Source organism: Physella acuta, unplaced genomic scaffold, assembly GCF_028476545.2.
Source record: "Physella acuta isolate Inbredline_101_S28 unplaced genomic scaffold, ASM2847654v3 ptg001880l, whole genome shotgun sequence".
In the NCBI taxonomy this organism is placed as follows: Eukaryota; Metazoa; Mollusca; class Gastropoda; family Physidae; genus Physella; species Physella acuta.
In genome coordinates this window covers 94,692-115,000 of record NW_026733386.1, presented here as the reverse complement: position 1 = coordinate 115,000, position 20,309 = coordinate 94,692, and the positions used below count along the sequence as shown (strand labels likewise).

The 20,309-nt window shown below is 33.0% G+C and overlaps 2 protein-coding genes and 1 long non-coding RNA gene across 3 annotated transcripts in view; 1 reads left to right on the top strand and 2 right to left on the bottom strand.

Moving 5' to 3' along the window:
• The window catches only part of LOC131931034 (voltage-gated hydrogen channel 1-like), a 4,597-nt gene extending 1,257 nt beyond the window's left edge, over window positions 1-3,340 (top strand). Inside the window, exons 3-4 of the mRNA XM_059287718.1 lie at window positions 274-505; window positions 1,965-3,340. Coding sequence (XP_059143701.1) covers window positions 274-505; window positions 1,965-2,245 — 513 coding nt within the window. The 3' untranslated portion in view covers window positions 2,246-3,340. The remainder of the gene's footprint in view (window positions 1-273; window positions 506-1,964) is intronic.
• Window positions 3,341-5,325: 1,985 nt separating this feature from the next.
• LOC131931035 (uncharacterized) lies at window positions 5,326-13,729 on the bottom strand. Its single transcript, XR_009384217.1, has 3 exons — window positions 13,622-13,729; window positions 12,580-12,657; window positions 5,326-9,637 (listed from the first exon to the last, which is right to left on the bottom strand). It is a non-coding gene; the product is annotated as an uncharacterized LOC131931035 (long non-coding RNA).
• A 688-nt stretch (window positions 13,730-14,417) lies between these two features.
• LOC131931037 (nucleolar protein dao-5) overlaps window positions 14,418-20,309 on the bottom strand; it is a 34,327-nt gene continuing 28,435 nt past the window's right edge. Inside the window, exons 4-9 of the mRNA XM_059287721.1 lie at window positions 19,563-19,817; window positions 18,726-18,782; window positions 17,950-18,094; window positions 16,620-16,777; window positions 14,801-16,145; window positions 14,418-14,656 (exon numbers count right to left, since the gene is read on the bottom strand). Coding sequence (XP_059143704.1) covers window positions 14,418-14,656; window positions 14,801-16,145; window positions 16,620-16,777; window positions 17,950-18,094; window positions 18,726-18,782; window positions 19,563-19,817 — 2,199 coding nt within the window. The remainder of the gene's footprint in view (window positions 14,657-14,800; window positions 16,146-16,619; window positions 16,778-17,949; window positions 18,095-18,725; window positions 18,783-19,562; window positions 19,818-20,309) is intronic.

The window sequence follows — 20,309 nt, the reverse complement described above, 5'->3', positions numbered from 1 at the left end:
CTACCTTGTAGTTTGTTCTTGGTTGGACAAAAACTATGGAAGCAAATCCAAAAAGAAAAGCAGGCTGAAATCGGAGTCAACAGCCAATATGACGCATAACAAGTTGACACATATACTTAATTGTGTTGGAGGGAATTTCTTCAAGCAATCTCTTCCAACACTAAAAATTGAGAATGCAGAAGAAAGAAGGAAACACAGTATTTTTATTTAAAAAATATCATAAGACAGTTAAAATAAAGAGTATGTTAATAAATTTAAATATAAAATCTCCAGATTCTGCACACCAGCGGTTTATTTATCCTGTGCGTTTTTACAGTTGAAATTATTCTGCGCCTGTATGTGATGGGGTGGGGATTCTTTAAAAACAAAATGGAAGTGCTAGACTCTGCCATCGTTTTGATCTCAATAACCATGGACTTAGCATTGGTGAACAGCCATGGTGCATCTATTGGCAGTGGCCTGCTGATATCTCTTAGATTATGGAGAGTGGCTCGTATAATTAATGGTAATATTTTTAAATACTATGGATTGTTGTGGTAGTGTATCTTTATTCCCCATGCAAATTAGGATAACGTAACTCTGGTTTTCCCACAGGGTATCAGCTAGAGCAAGGGTCTCCAAACTACTGCCCGCGGGCTGGATGCGACCCTCGAAGTCCTCTCATCCGGCCCGCGGAGATCTTTTTGTCCAAGGAAAAATCGTTTCTTGGTTATGGCTGAGGAACTTTGCCCAGAAAAATCAAAGACATGCCTGTGAGAAACTGGCCCCCAAACTGAAATTTGATAGTTAATGCGGCCCTCGGACTGAAAAGTTTGGAGACCCCTGAGCTAGAGGGATTGAGAGAACGTTGATAAGAAAAAAAAGAAAAAACATAAAATATGACCACATGGGTTCCAAACCCGCAACTGACACGATCAGAGTTTCTTCCAGGCATCACAAACACCCCTCCCCCCCTCAGAAGAAAGTCTACCACCCCTCCCCCTCTGTGAGAAAAAAGTCTGAAAGCAACACTGGACATGATAGATATCATATTCTCCATTAACTCTCGGCTGTTAAAATTTAGTATTACATAGGACTCCTAGTGGACCCTGACTGATCATCTAATTTCTGGTTGGTTTGTTCAGGCTGACCATCACAAGATTGGTTCCCAGGATTCAGTCAGTATGTCACAAATCCACCCCATGGTACCTTGTCAGGCTACATTTTAAAATGAAATGTTTTCACATATGTAGCTCTGAGTCTAATCAATAACCAAATGGCATGCTCTGGTAGCACAAGGTGTAATTGTTTCCTCCATAAGTCCCAAGTTCAAACCCCAGGTCAATAAGGCCCATTAGCTGGTTACGACAACTAATCCAGGAGAGACAACTCCAAAATCAAAAAACTCCTGCCTTGTTCTTTGATGGAAGCATCCAGAAAGAAGAGCAGGCTGAAATCTGAGTCAATGGGTCATACGGCACATAATATGACACATAATACTTAATTGTGTTGGAGGAAATCCTGTCCAACATTATGAAGAACAAATGTCTTTTTGTTAAAAACATGTATGCTAAACAGGAATTAATTTTAAAATAATTTATGATGTGTTTCAACGTGCTAACGGGACGGAGTGGTCTAGCGGTAGAGAGCTGGACTGCTAACTCATAAGTCTCGAGTTCGAATCCGGGTTCAAGTTAGGTAACCGTCCCTGAGTCCACCCAACTCTGATGGGTACCCAACTCACGTTAGGGAAAGTAAAGGTGGCTGGGCATAGTGCTGATCACACTATCTCTTCATATGCCGAGGTCACAGAAACAAGTGAACTCTACTTCACTTGCCCCATAGACCGTCAGGTTTGAAAGGGAAACTTTACTTTACTTCAACGTGCTAAGTGTCTTTTTTGTAATTAACATTTACCATTAAAGTATTCCAAACAAGTACCTCAAACTCAAGATGCCTAGTGAAACTGTGCTCACTATTTTCAGGTATTATACATGCGTTGCAACTGCAGATGGAGAAGAAGCTTGAACTCCAGCACAAGATGCTGGAAATGTGCGAGGCAGAGCTGTTGAAGTTTAAAGAGTATACCGCAAATCTAGAAGAGGAGAATAATGAATTGAAGCAGGTTCTAGTGAACAATAATATAGATTTCAACGTCTCCTTCATAACGCGTCCAGAAAGCAACATCACTTTTGAAGTTGGTGCTAGATCTAGATCTGCTCTTTATCCCTCAGAAAGCTTTACAAAGTCTTCAACCAAAGTTTAAATAAAAGGATTTGTATTGTCAAATATTTCAAAATTTGGATCAAAGCCTGCAGTGGAAAATTTGTTTCATGTATTTCTAAATAAGTCTGAAAGAATACTAATTAAAGTGCAAAAGAATGTGTAGTCATAATTTTTTAAGATCAAGTAGGTTTTGAGCAGGGTTACTATTTTTTTTTATAGCTATGCATTTGAATTGATCATCAATTCATTTTTTTATTTATTTTAGAAAAAGATACTTATTATTTCATTAAGGTTTTTAAAAATATGGAAATAATTCAATATTTAAGCTAATTTTTCAAACTGAAAATGTACCATTTACATTTTACTGTAGCTAACTTTAACAATCAACCAAATTAATGAAAAGGTTTAACATTGGAAATCATTCCTTTTCTAGATAAACAAGTGCTTGTAGACTTTTTTTATACTACTCTGTATGTTTCTGTGACCATGTACCTATTAATTTTCAAGATTAACAATGCTGAAATTTTTTGACAACAGATGTTTCTTCTTGTAATTATATTTGTTCTACTACTGCAACGCTAAGTCAATACCAGGCTATTTTTAGGATTGATTCAGTAGGATAAAATTTACATTTTTCTGATTGAAATGATAGGTTAATACAGGGCTATTTTTAGCATAAATAATGGGCATCTATTTCCAGCCATTGTGATAAACTGTGATATTTTTTCTCCACGATTTCAGTGACTCACTTGCATGATTTTTTCACTACTTAATGCCCCGGACTTCACAGTGTCTTTATATTTCTAGGAATGTGAACTATGATTTGATGAGTTGAAGGGATAAGTGTTTAAGTTGTTGCTAGATTTTTAAAATTTTGCATCAAATAAAATATAGGCTACAGTTTGCACCCTTTAAGTCATGTACTTTTAATTATAAAAAATCAATAGAATAGCTAGGCCTATATCTGAAAAATATATATGAAGTTTTTTTGTTGTAAATGAATGTTACTTGGTGATTTTATACTGTTGTGTATGATAAATGCTTTAATAATTTCTCATTGCCAGAGCATTCTTCCACTTAATTTTTAAGTCTGATAACAAGTTTTGTTAAGGTCAAGCAATGTAAAAAGTTGTGATTTTTTTTTTGTTGTTGAAATGACAAGTGCAAGTATTAAAATAAATGCTTTTACTTCATGTGTGAACATTCTAGCTTGATTATGTTATGACAGGAAACTATCACTACTCGGTTTAAAGTGATGGAGCAAATATCTGAAAAAACACTTCTAAATCATGGAAGTAGTAAATTCACTAACTTGATCACTAAGATTCATCACAATATTTCATGCTTTTTTTTTGTATTATTCTGCTTATGAGATTACATATGTAAATATGTATTTATATCTTCCTAATTTCGATGTAATTGTTATTTTAATAAACCTGACAATGAGAAGTCTCTAAAAGTTGTTGCAAATGTACTAGTCTATTGACCATTTTGGTATTTAGACAAGATGGCCAGTGTCCCAAATTGAGTGTTTTAAAAAAAAAAAAACTGCTTTACATATTTTTTTAAAAATAAAATATGCTATAACTATGGAGCTAGTTTTTGTTTTAAAATATGTTAAGCATGTATTGCTAGTAGGAGTAAATCTGTTGTGTATTATTATAAGGGAGATAAATGTGTGGTCTGGTGGTATTTTTGGAAAGGATACATTGATATGTATTTTTATTCCAATTTAAAAAAACTGCCATACCATATTTGGTCTTTAAATCAGAGAAGATTACAATTGAATGCCATTATTTGGCTAAAAAAACTATCTGCTCCATAAATTATCACATAGATCTATATAAAAAGAATTCACTTTAATTCTTAAAATGTAAAAAAGAAACTTTGCAAAATATTTTAGTAAAATTTAATGTCCAAAAAATACACATTGGTATATTTCAGAGTAAATTAAATACATTTTAAAATAAAAGTAAAAATGTAACAAGGCCCATTTCACTGCTTAGCTGCAACACAAAAATTAAATGTGGCTTTTCGATATTCTTTACAGTGGCATCAAGAATTGTTTCCACTTATGGAAATGGTTAGGAATTATATCAGAAATGTATGGTATATATTGGTATATATTTATAACAGAAAAACAGCTGAGTAAAAAACTGTTTTTAGGTCAGTAAAACTAACTTTAATTATAACATTAATATACTACTTTTTTTTTTTTATTTTCTAAAAAAAAAACAAGCAATATTCTATAAAACAGATTCTACATTTGGGTTTAAATTTTAAAGAAAAACCATTAATGTATATTTCAGTCTATGTTTGTAGAATAACCACAAAACACTATACTAGAGATAATGCTACAACTAAATCTACGTGTTTGACAATTAGAGATATTGCTATTTTTGTACTCCATTACATAATGAAATGAAAGAACAAATGCAGTTTTAAAAAAAAAAAAAAAAATGCAGCAGACGGCATTTAAAATATTGTACACCTTGCTTTGTTTTTCATATGTTAATTGTGTAAAATCAGGCTAAATATAACCATGGCTACAATGTTAATCTCTAACCCACCATAATGTTAACAAAAACATTAAATAAAATTCAGCAGCTCTGAATGATTATTTTAAAATAAATGGAATTAATGGCATGGAGATTAATGGATTGAAACTCAATATTAATTTACATTTTACATAAACATGCATGCAGCATTTAAAAAGGTAAAATCTGAAAACGTAAATTATGATGAAAAAAAAAAAATCTTACATCAGATGAATGACAATTAAGTTATATTATAGCCTTAGTAAAAAAAAATTTGCACTCACAATAATTATAATACATCGTCTAGTCAGGCCAACCCACATTCAGTATACAAGCAACACACAGGTATTTATAACACATACATGCAAGCCTTTCAATGTAACAATAAAACTCTAGATTCTTTAATCCACTAATTCACGGTATAGCAAAATCAGTAAAAATTTAATTTTATAATTTTAATCTTAAACATACATCCCCCCCCCCCCCCAATCATGAAATATTTTTAAAAATGTATAGTTTAAATAGAAAATCTATACTTTAACCAGCATCTTTAACCCTCCCCCCCCCCCCTCCCATCTCTTGAAGTAAAATGTTTTAACTAAAAATGCTCAACTAAAAACTACAAAATTTAGCAAATGTACCTGACATTTCCTATGATTATTGTTAGCTTAAAAATAAAAAAAAAAACAATACTTCTGTGCTTATCATAATTTTTGGCAAGCATAACACACATTCAGTTATAGACATGTGCTCAACTATTAATGAAATAAATAACATGAGCAAGGGTACAAATTCTGTTTGTATACTTTAAAAAAAAACCAACAACACTCATATTTTAAAAACAAACTTCAAATTAACAAAATGTCATAGGAAACATTCTCAATTTACTATTGAAATAAAACATTCACAGCTACAAGTTGAATATTGATAGTTACAAAAAAAGCAGAAATTTAGCCTTCACTTATTTTGGGAACCCCCCCTCCCCCAAATCAGTGTAATAATACTAATCTGCCATTCTATTCAAAACATACAAAAATAATTAAGGCATAATGATGAATTATGCTTTTTATAAATACATTTGAACAGGTGTTTTCCAGCAACAAGAAGTTTTAAAAAATCCATGCAACAGTATAAAAATAAACATCTCTAATGAGTTGTGAATTTATGAAGAAGGGGCGAAAACGACAGTCACCACTAGTTCTATTTATACATGTATGAATACAACCACATAAAAATAAACATTTTTAAAATAACTGTTTAAAAAAACATTGGTCACAAGATGTTAAAACTTGGTCAGTTTGCTGTGGTTAAAAAAAATCTGGCATAAAAATAGTTTGGGTTCTCAATGTATTGTAGTTTTGTGATAATTGGGTGGCTCTTTTAAACTTCACTACCAGATATAATTAGCACAGCTTATAAAATTTTTAACAACCAAGAAAAATCTTAGAGAAGAAAGTTAAAAAACAGTTAAAGATTAAATATTTTTTACCTTTTTCTAATGAATTGCACATGAATAACAACCATACACCAAAAAGATAGCCAAAAGAGGTTAAATCAGTGTCTTATCATAGTTATGTGGATTTCTTAACAAAAGATTTGTTACACACACAGACACAAAGGGAAACAACCAATGAAATAAATAGCTAGAAAGTATATACATAAAATCTATTAACAATAGCAATACATACTGAAGTGAGCAAGGGGGGAGAGGGATTTTTACCAATAAAGTAGAGAGCTTTTTTTACTTTAGTTGGTTTATTAAAGGTACATAGTCTATCTAGATAAGCAGTATTTTTATTGTAATTTTAAGTTCTTCAAAACACAGAGAGTTTAATTTTATGATAATGATAGTTAAAAATTCTAAAAAAAATGTCTATAGGCTGGCCAAAATAGTTTTAAAGCGTGTTAAAAAAAACACAAAAATCTACTTGTCAATTAAAATATTTACACAAGAGTTTTTGTAATTTTACTGGTAATAAAATAAGTAATATTTCAAAATTGTTTTCGTTTGTAATATAACATGTTTAAGAATTTAAATTTTAAAATTAGACTAATTTTAGTGAAAGTGTACTCAAGTTGGAAAAATCTTACCTAGTTAACTGACTAACAACCAACAACTAACACATATTTTCATCATTGTGCACCGGGTTAACAGATGTTTATTATTTTTATTCCTAACTGTATTTCTATTTGGTTAATGTGTGCTACAAACACAATGTTGGAGACTGGACACATACAATGCAAGTAGACTTGAGTAATACAAGTGGAATAGTGTAAATAGCTCCCAGAAATCAAATATATGTAACACAAGAAAAAATGAACACACTCAGAACCATTTCTAATACTAACACATAGAGGAATGAAACCTGCCCTAAAAAAAGTTAAAACATTTTATCAGTTTAATATTGTAAAATCAATACCAAGTTAAGACTATGTGTCTTGAAGTTGTAACAAATTATTACATTGGGAATGGGAAAAATCGAACAACCATAGAATTGGACAGGGGTCAGCTGCAACAGGGGTCATTGATTCAATTAAAACAATTGCCAGGGGTCAAAACATTACAGGATATGCCAGGGATCTTTACATTATAAAATTATAGGCAAGGGGTCATAACGTCATAGGCCTAAGTCATTACATCAAATGCCAGGGTTCATTACATCAAATGTGGGGTCATTACATCAAATGTGGGGGTCATTATTTAGCACAAGACCTGTCAAAAGGACGGAGAATGTTCCAACACTTTAGTGAAATTACAAAAAACATTTCCCAGAAAATTTTGAGCAAGCTTCAATCTTTTAAGGAATGACATACGATAAGTTTTTTGGAAAGCTTGAAAAAAGGGATATTAGTTTTAACACACTTCAATTGTAAAAATAAAGCTGTGTTTTATGGCCAATTTTGTAAAGGTAGTCAATTGGTCATATGTGGTAAGCAGAGTGGTCATCTAACCTCAAAGGTCATTTGTAAGAAGTATTGTGACCACCTTATTTTAAAGACCATTTGTGGTAAGTATGGTGGCCATATTTGCTAAGCTACAGTCTAAAGCAGAAAAATAATCCTAAGGAAATCTTTGATAGTTAAAAAAAAAAATATTTTTAAGTTAGATAACATGCCTAAAAAGGGAATTAACTGTTACAACAGTAAATAAATGGGAGCTAACTGAATAAGTAGGCTACACCCTGTAAACTTTTAATGAAATGTATCTTCCAAATTTTTTTTAAAAAGATATGTTTCATGTAAAATAAGCAGCAAAAATGATATGATATTCCAATCAATCCTATTTTTATCAAAGTATCAAACAAAATAAAAAATAAAATAATATAACATTGTATGGGCAAAAGTTTCAAAAAACTGTTTTAGAAAAATTGCAATAACACACACTAGTTTCATATAAAAACTTTTTTTTTTTCTAATATTGTCTCACATAAAATCAACATCAAACATTACATAATACCTGAAATCTGAGTGAGCAAAGGTTTAACTTTGGAATTTGTAATACCGATGGAATCAAGTTCAAAAACACAGTACAGAGAAATACACAAAATAAGTTCCCACACTATGACGTTTGTCGTAAACATATTGTAAACTTGACAACAACCTTTACACATGTATGTAAATCAGTTTTTTCCACATCAGGTCATTACTTAATTGGTTAAGGATACTTTTAAAGGGGGATGGGAAGAACTGATTAAGTATTTAAAATATATAGTTTACAACTACTTCTACATTATTACAGTTTTGTCACAAGCAATTAAATTATAAACCCTAATGGAATTAAATTTTAAAAATAGTTTCACCTGTGACAAAACATTTTATCCAGCTTTTCAAGATCACTCACTACAAAAGACTAATCTGAATGTAAAAAAGGACAAGGATGTTATGTAAATTTGAAACGAGCCTATGCAATATGACTAAATGTGACATCAGTTTTTACGCTAGAATTAATATAACATCAGTCCTAATATTGCCAGTATGTTCATATAAATATGACACCTTGGACTACATATAAGTAAGATAAAAGCCTTAACATGTCATGTAAGTATGGCTAAATGACAACCCTTACGTTTAGCATTTAACAACAATAGTTCAATGAATGGAGGACTGAATTGTATAGGTTTACTAATGGTTTATTTAAACTTCATATTGATTAGCTTTCAGACACTATTTTACAATGTAACAGGAATTTACAGTAACGTCTAGTATTCTTTAAATAAAAATATTTCTGTGGGATGAAACTGTACTCCTATCCTAATTGGCACCAAAATAATTCTTTTAGAGATACTGAAATCTGTGTTCGATCTAGACATTTTCTGTTAATTCTTGCATGAAGTAGAAAAAAAAAAGGAAACATTTTTGGTCTCAAATTTGGTCTGGTTTTGTTGAAAATAAATTTTATATGTTTGGATTAACATTTTTCAACATGACACCAAAACATTAAATAAACATTTGGGGTACCTATTTGCAGAAAGATAACAAAGATTTAATCAACCACATTGGTCCCAGTTTTCAACATAACTATATGAAAATGTTGCCTCAAATTAATGACACTGTCTACACACACAACCCTGTTCTAAAATCCTCCTAGATAAACCTTGGTAAACTTGTAGATTTACATAAATTAAAATGAATACAACATCGCAACAGCAGCGATTTCACTCTTTCTGATCTCAATCACTAGTCAATCACTTCTTATCTTAGCAACCTGTTACTGTTTGTTGAATAAAAGACATTCTTAATCGGTTTTACCTTAGTAAAAATAAGTTAGCAAATCTAAAGATAAGTTATTATAACAATGTATAAGGCTGGATCCTTCACTGCAAGTTAGCGTCAGTAGCATGATATTTATTCTAGTTACTTCCCTTATTTAGCTTCAGCATTGATGATCCCAGCATCTAGCAAAAGGAATAAATGAGATATATTTTTTTTTTAATATTTAAAAAATGAATTTTAAAATATATTTTAAAATAAACATATAGAAACCATTTAAAAAATATGTTTAAAAATAAACAATTTAAAAAAGCCAATTTAAAGATACGTTTAAAAATTAAGATATCATAAATCAATTAAAAGATTTATGTAATAATAAACAGAAAAAAATCAATTAAAAGATAAATTTAAAAATAAAGATATAAATTAGCTAGTTGCATGAAATTTTTTAAGCTATTAAAATGACAAAATAACGTCAAGGTTGTATTAAGGGGGTTAATGCTGCAAAATGATACCAAACTTATGTTTATAGGATAAAAGGTTATCTAGATATGACGGTTTTAGAGTAAAAAAGTATAGAAAAAAAGTTGAATGGGAAATAACTGCGTTTCAATGCATTTACAACTGCATGGAATATCTCTACCAAGATATTAATAAGTTATTTAATTTCAAAGTGGTCTATTGAAAATTATTTAAATAAAAATAGACCACTGGCTTGATTAAATCATTTAGCTCAAATTTCATAGTAATAGTAAAAATAAAAGAAACTGGCTGAGTGAAAAAAATAAACATTCCTAATTCCTAGGTAAACAGTATCATAGAGACAGATCAGTACAGTGCAACATATATGAGTGTTTTTGACTTATTGGAAGCATTTCAGTTAAGGGATAATTTTTTGGTGTTGTTGGATAACTGAACATAGCTGGCGCGAAACAAACAGCAACGTTATCAAGAATCGAGCATTTCACGCAGCTACAAAGACAGACGCAAGACATGTGGGTTTCTGCACCACTATTGCCTGCAGTTATAAATACGACATCTTTCCACCTTTGATTTGAAGGTGAGGGACAGTTTGGTCGTGGGATGACCTACGTCACTGGGCCAGGTACCGAACCGAACTATCAGTTTAGTTAGCGGGCGTACTACATACTAGACCACACTGTCCAGTTGTGATAACATTTAACAAAAGCTTGGGGATACAGGGTCTGGAAAAATGTCTGGCAACAATAAGGATAAGCTATGAATGTGAGAAGGGGTTATGTGTAAAAAAGCATGACTTTATTTGTGGATGATGAAGTGCAGATTCAATTCCGTACCACGTTTAGAAAAGCAAGAGGTATCCCAAGACTACATAGCAAACTTATCAACCATACTTTACATACTTTCAACTTCCTTCTTAAATGTAGTATTCAAAAAGATCAAACACACTAATTTAACAAAAGCAACTCAATTAACACCAGACTCAAAGGTCTTTAACTAAGAAAGGCCCCCCCCCCCCTCATACAATCGTTATCTGAGTGTAAGTGGGTACCAAGCAAATAAATATAGGCCTTTCTTTACAAGGGTATGTTTTATTCTTTAGCAAGTTAAACTAATGGGATATGAAATAAATGAAGACTATCAGTGTACACATTCAGCTTGTTACAATAGAATAAACACACTAGTAAAATGTTGTGTTTTTAACTAATATATTTCTTATATTAATAAGATTTGGATCCCGCATAGTCTGCTTTGTGAATTTAATCAACCACTGTTCAATTAATAATTTCCACCTTTGGTTTATAATATTTAAGACAGCTGAGATACATCTTTATTTTACTTTATAATAGATCTAACGGCCTAATAATATAATGCAAATATAACGGAACATGAAAGTGAGGACAGGTAGTATCGATATCGCTAATACTTAGGCCTATGGGGTCTATTTTGTAAGTCGGTTTTACAGCTTGTGAACGTCTGAAGAAGAAAGTAAAAACATTGTTGAAAATAACAATAAAAATGTACTGACTCCCACTAAAGTCTGAATGTTTTTTCTTATTTTCATTGAACACAATACCAACGGATATAGTGACAAAACATTAGCGATACCATTTTCCTCGATTTTTAGATTTAAGCCCCTACTATAATGCTTGACTAAGCTGATTTTTGTAGTTAAAAAATTAAACTAAAAATCAAATAGTCTTACTCAAATCAAAGCTAGTGTCATTATTTTTAGTTTTAAATCATTCTATTTATAACTTAATTTCAATTTTGTGTTGAGTTATAGAATGCCTAATTCAAACATTAGTAGCACGTTATACTAGCTCAATTCATACAATTTTTACTATTTTCAAAAGGTTAATTTATTATCTTTAAATCTACTCATTTACTAGTTTAATTTTTAAAATTCTTTGAGAAAAAAATGTATTAAATTTGGTGTCATAATTCCCATAAAACTGAGGAACATGAAAATGCGTTATCGATACGGTTAATAAGGTACCTAGTTTGTGAGACATTTTGCACAGTCTGCTAAACGGATAAAACTAAAATAAATATGCTAGTTAGAAAGTTTAATAAATAATGAAGATAATCCCACTAAAAACAAAGTAAGTCACAATGTTTTACTATTTCAAGTAAATTTTTCAAAACTCACCTTTTAAACTCAATATGAGATTAACAAAAAAATAAAAAGTTGGAATAAAAATTTTACGGTGGTAACGGTCAATAACCACTACTAATAAGGAGGGCATATATAATTGGAATCATAATCGCGTTCTATTGTTTTTTAAACGGTTAAAATAGCAATGCAATCGACTAAATTTGAATTAGATTTTTTTTTTCACAAAAGGTTTAGAGCCTGTGATGTCATATTTTATTTACTTGTGCAACAAGCTATCATAAACCAATCAAAAGATACATTTAATAATAAACAGATGTTAAGATATCAAAAGATTTAATTAATTTAAAAATTAACAAAAATCAGACAATAATTAAGATTTGAAAGAATTACGTATCAAAATCAATTATAAGATATAATAAAAAATAAACGATTTTAAAAAAAATAAATATCTATCAAAATCAATTAAAAGATATAATTAAAAATTCCAAAAATTAAATAAAATTTGGGTAGAAAATAACCCCCACCAACCTAGTAACCGCTGTCTCCTGTTGATAGAGGCTCTAGCCCACTCTGGTGTGTTATCTTGCTTTGGTTTCTCTGTTTCTGCTGCAAGCCAAGATAGTAAACATTAGTGTCAATATGTATGTGGTTGATGGTATGCACCATTCAAATGCATAGGTTGAATTATTTGGTAAAAAAAAACAACTAATGAATAAGTCCTTCTGGCCTTAACATCTAGCCTCCCATGATTGTGTGTTGTGTATATTTTCTAATAGGACAATAGGTGTTCACATGGAGATGGTTAACGAGTGACATGTGTGTATTAGTGTGTGTCAGTTGGTCGCGCACTAGAGAGGACATGTTGTGGTGTGCTGGAGTATTGTTGTATTTTGTATCTTTTATCTTTTTGTATTAAACTTTTATTTTTGTTTTATTCCTCTTTAAACCTAGCGATCAATTGGGCAGATGAAGTAAAGTTCATAGGCTTCTTGACTTAGGCATATTGTTATTATTGAGTATATAGTATTATTTTGTACATTGTAGTGCTGTCCTGTATTAAGTGCATTCCCATAAAGAATAAACTGACAGTGGTCAGGATTATAAAGCAATCATTACTAGTAATTAGCCTGTGATCCAACTAGAACATAGGCAACTGATTTCTTCATTAGTAGTAATTAGCCTGTGATCCAACTAGAACATAGGTAACTGATTTCTTTGACTATCTCTTTACTTATTTTTTAAAATAAATTTCAGAAACCAATACAATGAACTTCAAGAAATATACAACTAAACAGGCCTGCTCCTTAAAAAAAATTGTAAACTTTTTAAACTTAAATGCAGTATTATTACCCAATATAAAAGATGTTTCTTTTATAAATGACAATTATTCATGTTTTTTAAACAAGTAAAACATGTAAATCTCAAAAGATTTTTAATCTGTTATTAAATGTGTTGTTCTTCAACTATGGTCATAAAGTGTAGGCAGGAGATGGATCTTCTGTGATGACTTTAAGATAATAATGGCCAAACTATTTACAACAGTCCCTCCTAACCCGAACCCTAGCCTCACCTTTAGGGATGACAACACTGCGACGTTTTTGTGACAGGGACTGTCTCCAGTTAGCTGGGGCATCAACGCTTTCTGATTTTACAGTCTCTGGTTCAGGTGTTGTCTCCTGCGATACAATAAAAAATTTTTTTGATTGGTTAAAAGTTTTGATGTAGCTTATGTCAATACCCAGCTAGTAGTGGTGTAACAGTTGTCATAACATGGTTTGCACCATAATACATGCAAAGTCTTAGCTAACATCACAAGCCAGCTAGTGTGATGATAAAAGTTTTGATGCACCTTATATCAATACCCACCATAATAGTTATCATAACATAGCTCGCACCGCACCAAAAGACATGTTAACGTCGTGAGCTAATTAGTGTGATGATAAGTTTTGATGCAGCTTATATCAATACCCAGCACAACAGTTGTCAATATACAGTTTGCATTGCTGGTTAATCCCAGCTAGTGTCATGATTCAGCTAGTATTCTAACACATCTGTTAAGTCCTAACTAGTGTCATGATTCAGCTAGTAGTGTAACACATCTGTTAAGTCCTAACTAGTGCCATGATTCAGCTAGTAGTGTAACACATCTGTTAAATCCCAGCTAGTGCCATGATTCAGCTAGTATTCTAACACTTATCTTAAGTCCCAGCTAGTGTCATGATTCAGCTAGTACTCTAACACTTATGTCAAGTCCCAGCTAGTGTCATGTTTCAGCTAGTACTCTAACACATCTGTTACGTCCCAGCTAGTGTTATGATTAGTTAGCATTAAGTGTAAACAAAGAACTAAACAAGAGAAGATAACTTTCACTCAATTTGTCTCACCTTTTTCTCGACTTTTCTCAAACGCACACCCCAGGGTGAGGAGGACTTTTCTGGTGTTCCTTCTTTTTTCTCTGTGTTTGTGATGGTGCCGTTACTCTTGTTCAATAAAACTGAGTCTCGTGGCGATTTGGTCTGGTTTTTAATGCTGTTGTTTGTCACTTCTGCTGCCTCTTTCTTGTTTACCTCCCACCTGTTCTGCTGGCTTGATGTTGTTTTAATCACTGGAAATTCACATTTATCAAGCTTAGCACCATTATTGGTATATTTTTAGGTTATTATAAAAATTTATTTTATAAATTTCTGCGACACCTTTTTTTAAAAAATTATAAAATAAAAATATAAAATAAAATAAGATTTGAACTTACCTTTAGTTTCATCTAAAGATTTTTCCAGAGTTATCTTTTCTTGTTTGTTAACAACTGTCACTGGTCCCTCCTTAGATTTCTGACTGTCAGAACTGCTTAACAAATCCTGCCTGAGAACAACTTCCCCAATGATAGGTGAAGACAGAGCAAGGCTCCCATCCATGCTGGACGTGGAACTCCCCCTGGATCTACTGACCTCATCGGCGTTGACCACAGCTGGGCGGAACCCAATCGGATTATACGCACTGCCGGTAAAACTCCCACGTCTGTTGGACTGGTTCTTATCCACGGCAGACGGAGACTTGACAGAACTCACCCCGGTGATGCTGGACTTCCTGGGCGCTACAACATTCTCTTTTGTGTCGTCCTGACTGTTGGACCTATCGCAAGGCGCTGTAGAGTTGGCGTTGACGACTGTTTTAGTCTCCACCTGGAACACATCCTCCTGGTTTTCTTTAGCGGAAACTTTACTTTCCACGGACTTGAGTCTTGTTTTATCCAGGAAGTCCGAGGTTAATCCGGTTGTTCTCATGGAAGAAGCTCGTGTGATTGCTGTGTTCTTTTTTAAGTCGCTATCCGACTTTAAAAATGATAATGGCTCTCGTTTAGGAACAGGTGTCGAATCAGATGACTTTGAAGATAAGGAATTTTTAGAAGTGGTTTCCGAAGGGAAAGTTGAGTCTTTTTCTTTGGAAGAGTTTTGGATGTCTGTTTCGGGGGCTGGTTCTTTTAGATTTAGGGAGTTTTTGTCTCCATTTTTCTGTGCAAGGGGAGGTAAGGCAGTTCTTTTGGCTACTACAGGGTTAGGTTTGTCAGAAGCGGAAAAAGATGCTGAACCGAATAAATTAGACCTACTTGGTCTTAAAGGAACTGACGGCTTATTAGGCACAGGCGGGGGAACTTTGGCTGCTGGTTTGGGAGAAATCTGGACAGTTGGTGAGGAAGAGCTGTGTAGGTCAGGCTTGGAGGGAAGCACTTTGACAGAGTTGAGTGACGGAGAAACTTTCGGTGCTACCTTCTCAGGCGCCGGGGTCAGCTTGACATCTCTCGGAGACTCGACTGCCGCGCCGTTGACCTTGGAATCTTTCACCTGCGAGGTGGAAGACTCCCCAGCTGGTTTGGTCGAGCCATTTTCACCTGCTGTGCTCTGGTTCTGGGTGTCTTTGATCGTCTTGCTGGTTGCCCTCAGAGAAATGCTGGGTAAAACACGGGGCATGACAAGTGGCTTAGGACGGACCACTGGACTAGGTGTGTTGCTGGGGCTGGATGCTCTGACCGCTGGCGTTGGTGATTTGTCTCTGGCTGGCTTCTCTGGTTCTGAAGATTTCTCACTTTTAGAGAATACCTGAATAAAGTAATTTAAAAAAAAAAAGCATTTTAAAACTTCCAAAAGTAAGAGTATTCCATAATTTTCAGTGCGTTTTTTTTAATGTTTGTAGATACTTGCAGGATATTAATAAAAATCCCATTTTGTGTTCCATTTAAGTTTGCAGTTACTTAATCTCATCTTATATTTACAAAAAACAATCTTTAAATTTACAAATAAATTTATAGATTTTTATCATCATCTTAGCCTTACAAAGACCGATTATCTTAGCTTTACAAATATCTATGGTCATCTCAGATTTACAAAGACCTATCATCTTAGCTTTACAAAGACCTATCATAATCTTAGCTTTACAAAGACCAATCATCTTAGCTTTAAGACCTATCACCATCTTAGCTTTACAAAGACCTCTCCTCACCTTAGCTTTCCAAAGACCTATCACCATCTAGCTTTACAAGGACCTATCTTAGCTTTACAAAGACCTCTCCTCACCTTAGATTTACTTAACCCCTCCAGGAGCCCTGGGATTTTCACACCCCCAAATCTTTTGGCTGGCTCCTCCTCCTTCTTCTGTGGCTCTTTGCTCAACAACTGAGCTTGTGCTGAACTGCTATCTGCCTCATCTTCAACATGTTTCACTGGCTTTGGCTCTGTACAAAAGTTAAATAACAACTTTAAACCATTGCTTCTCTAAATCTTCTTTTTCTTCTTCTTCTTCGTTCTTAAATTTTAATGTGTGGAACACAATTAAGTATTACGTGTCAAATTGTTATGCCCAATATATGTTGTTGACTCAAATTTCTGCCTGCTTTTCTTGTTGGATTTGCTTCCATAGCCATTGCCCAACCAAGGCAGCAGTTGTTTGATTTTGGAGTTGTCTCTCCTAGAAGAGTTGCTGTCCCCAGCTATCAAGCTTCATCTGCCTGGAGGTTCAAACTTGAGACTTTTCAGTTTAGCAACCATGAGCCCTACCGACTCAACCACACCGACCCCGCTTCTTTTAATCAAACAGTACAAAAGTAAGAAGAGTAAGAAGAGTATTTTTTTCAAAAAGAGACGAAAGCCATTTTCAATGTTTTGTGAAAACTATAAAATTTGTGTTTGCTAACAAAAAATAAAGCTATTTTCCTTTACGCACACTTAAAACTACAATTCGTGTTACTTACATAGGTAAGAATACAGAAAAACCAACATTATTTTTGTTAAAATTAGAGTCTGTCCTTACTAAAAATGAAGGCTCTGTATGTGTTACGGGTCATTTGGCAATCAGGTTAGAATAGCCTAGAACACACAGGATAGTGCAGGTCTGAGTTAAACATGTGTGTTTATGTATAGTTATACCAACGTAAAATGCTGGTATAAATAGGTGTGTAAACGATTGTGATGGGGCTGTATGTGGTTAGATTACTGACAGCTCTTAGGACGAGGGGGTGGAAGGCGGATTACGAGAATGTAAAGGAGAGGTATAAACACATTAGAAACAACATGTTAAAGTGTTTTGGTGTGCTTTAGCCATTATGTAGAGAACATAAGTCGCCTTCAACAGTATGTCAATGAAATCCATTTATAATTTATTTAAAATCACACAAGATCACCATTTCCAGTGCTCTATACAGAACAAGTACAACACACAACTATAACTACCACCCACTAACCCTAACCACAACCATATATTTTTCCATCCCCAACCCTTTAAACTGATACAACACTAAGTCACTGAAGGGCAACAAATAACAAACAATGTATAAGAGAGAAAATACAACACTAAGTCTAAGTCACTGAAGGGCAACCAATAACAAAAAATGTGTAAGTATTAAGTCACCAGTAGAATCCTTGAAAATACTGTCCTCGTTGTCACTGTGTAAGATGCCTCTGGTCGGTTTCTTCCTGCGTGCTATGGAACCTTTCTGGCTCAAGGTGCGCTTGTGTTTCAGGTGGTCAAAGTTTAGGTGGGGACTTTCTGAAAGCTGCAAGTTAACAAAAATTAAAGATGTTAAAAAATACAATAATGACTTTTTGTTAATAAAATGTGGATAAAACTTTTCTTGAGAAAAATAAAGTGAAAATTATATTTTAAATTGTGCAAGGGAAGTAACTCATAATAGTGATTTTTAAATTTACTATTGCTATAGTTAAAAAAAAATTAAAGATGTTAAAAATATATTAATGACTTTTATGTTTGTTAATAAAATGTGAATAAAACTTTTCTTGAGAAAAATGAAGTGAAAATTTTATTTTAAAATGTGCAAGGGAAATAACTCATAATAGTGATTTTTAAATTTACTATTGCAATAGTTAAAAAAATTTAAAGATGTTAAAAAATATAATAATGACTTTTATGTTTGTTAATAAAATGTGAATAAAACTTTTCTTGAGAAAAATGAAGTGAAAATTATATTTTAAAATGTGCAAAGGAAATAACTCATAATAGTGATTTTTAAATTTACAACTGCTATAGTGTTTATCTTTTACTGAACATAAAAATAAAGTAATAACTGAACCACATACTGATGAATGCTTCAAAGAAAAAAAAAAAAAAACAATAATTAAAAACAATTTAGTCGTAAATGTGGTTTTAAGACAATCCATGTTTTTTACCTGCATGACAGAAAAATCAAAGTCTTGATCACGTATGTTGAGGATAGCCCCATCCACCTGTACACAAATACAAGAAAAACTCAGTTGTGTAAATAACAGCAACTAAATTGTGCGAGTGGGGTGGTCGAATGGTAGAGCATTCGATTATTAACTTGAAAGCCTCAAGTTCAGATCATGGGCTCGAGTCTGCACAACGTCCCAAAGTCCACCCACTTCTGAATGGTACCTAACTCACATTTGAAACAGTAGAGGCGTCTGCATAGTGCTGGCCACACTGTCTCTAGATATGCAGAGGCCAAAGAAACAGGTGAACTCTACTTCATTTGCCTCATGGACCATATGGCTCGCAGGGTGTTTTACTTTTACTAAATTGTGCCAGTTAAGAATTAAAAATAACAAAAAAGATAACTTCATAACACATCTAATAAAACACCGCTTTGCCCTAGGCTAAAATTCCTAATAAATAATAATTTAGGATTTTTTTAACAATCAAAAATGTTTATAGTTTAAACATGAAAAGAAAACTAATGATATAATCTTCTTAAAAGCTCATTTATAAATTAAATTAGCCACCAAAGTTGATGCCTTTATAGGTAATTTTAAATATGAGTTATAGCAAAACTGTTGTATCTTAGTGGACCTAAATCTAGTTAATTTCAAATGTTATAAGCCTTATCAATATTTTTGAAAATTCTCTGTTCCAACTAATCTGGATTCCATTTAAATCCCAAGACTTTGTTTTAAATATTTTGTTCATATGTTGTAGCAAACTATTTTTATCAAAAAGGCAAAAAAAATATCTTAAACAAAATAACTATCTTAAACACAAATAGATACCTTATCTTCCTCCTCCACCTCTATATGGGGAGTTTGTGTATCTTCCTTCGTGCACTCATCTTTCTTCTCTTCCTCTTTATGTTCATCCTCTATCATCCCATCTACATCCATACTAGCAGAGGTGATGAGAATATCTGGGGAGGTCTCATTTTTTACTGGGGAGGTCTCATTCTCGCCCAGGGAGGTCTCATTGTTAACAATGACAAATGAGTCCAGGGAGTCTGGGGCTGTGTCCTCTGTTTCCATGGTGATCTCCTGAGAGGGGATAGGTTGTAAATGTCAGTAATAATATAAGGTGTGACACCTCATGTATTATGTAATGTCAGTAATGGTAGAAGATATGACACAACATGTATGTTATGTCATATCAATAATGATTTACTGTGTGAAACCTCATGTATTATGTAATTTCAGTTATGATATAAGGTGTGACACCTCAGGTTTGACATGTCATGTTAGTAATGATATAAGGTGTGACACCTTATGTATTATGTCATGTCAGTAATGACATAAAGTGTGACACCTGAGGTTTGTCATGTCAGTAATGATATAAGGTGTGACACCTCATGTATGTCATGTCAGTAATGATATAAGGTGTGACACCTAAGGTTTGTCATGTCAGTAATGATATAAGGTGTGACACCTCATGTATTATGTCATGTCAGTAATGATATAAAGTGTGACACCTAATATACTATGTCATGTCAGAAATGATATAAGGTGTGACACCTCATGTATGTCATGTCA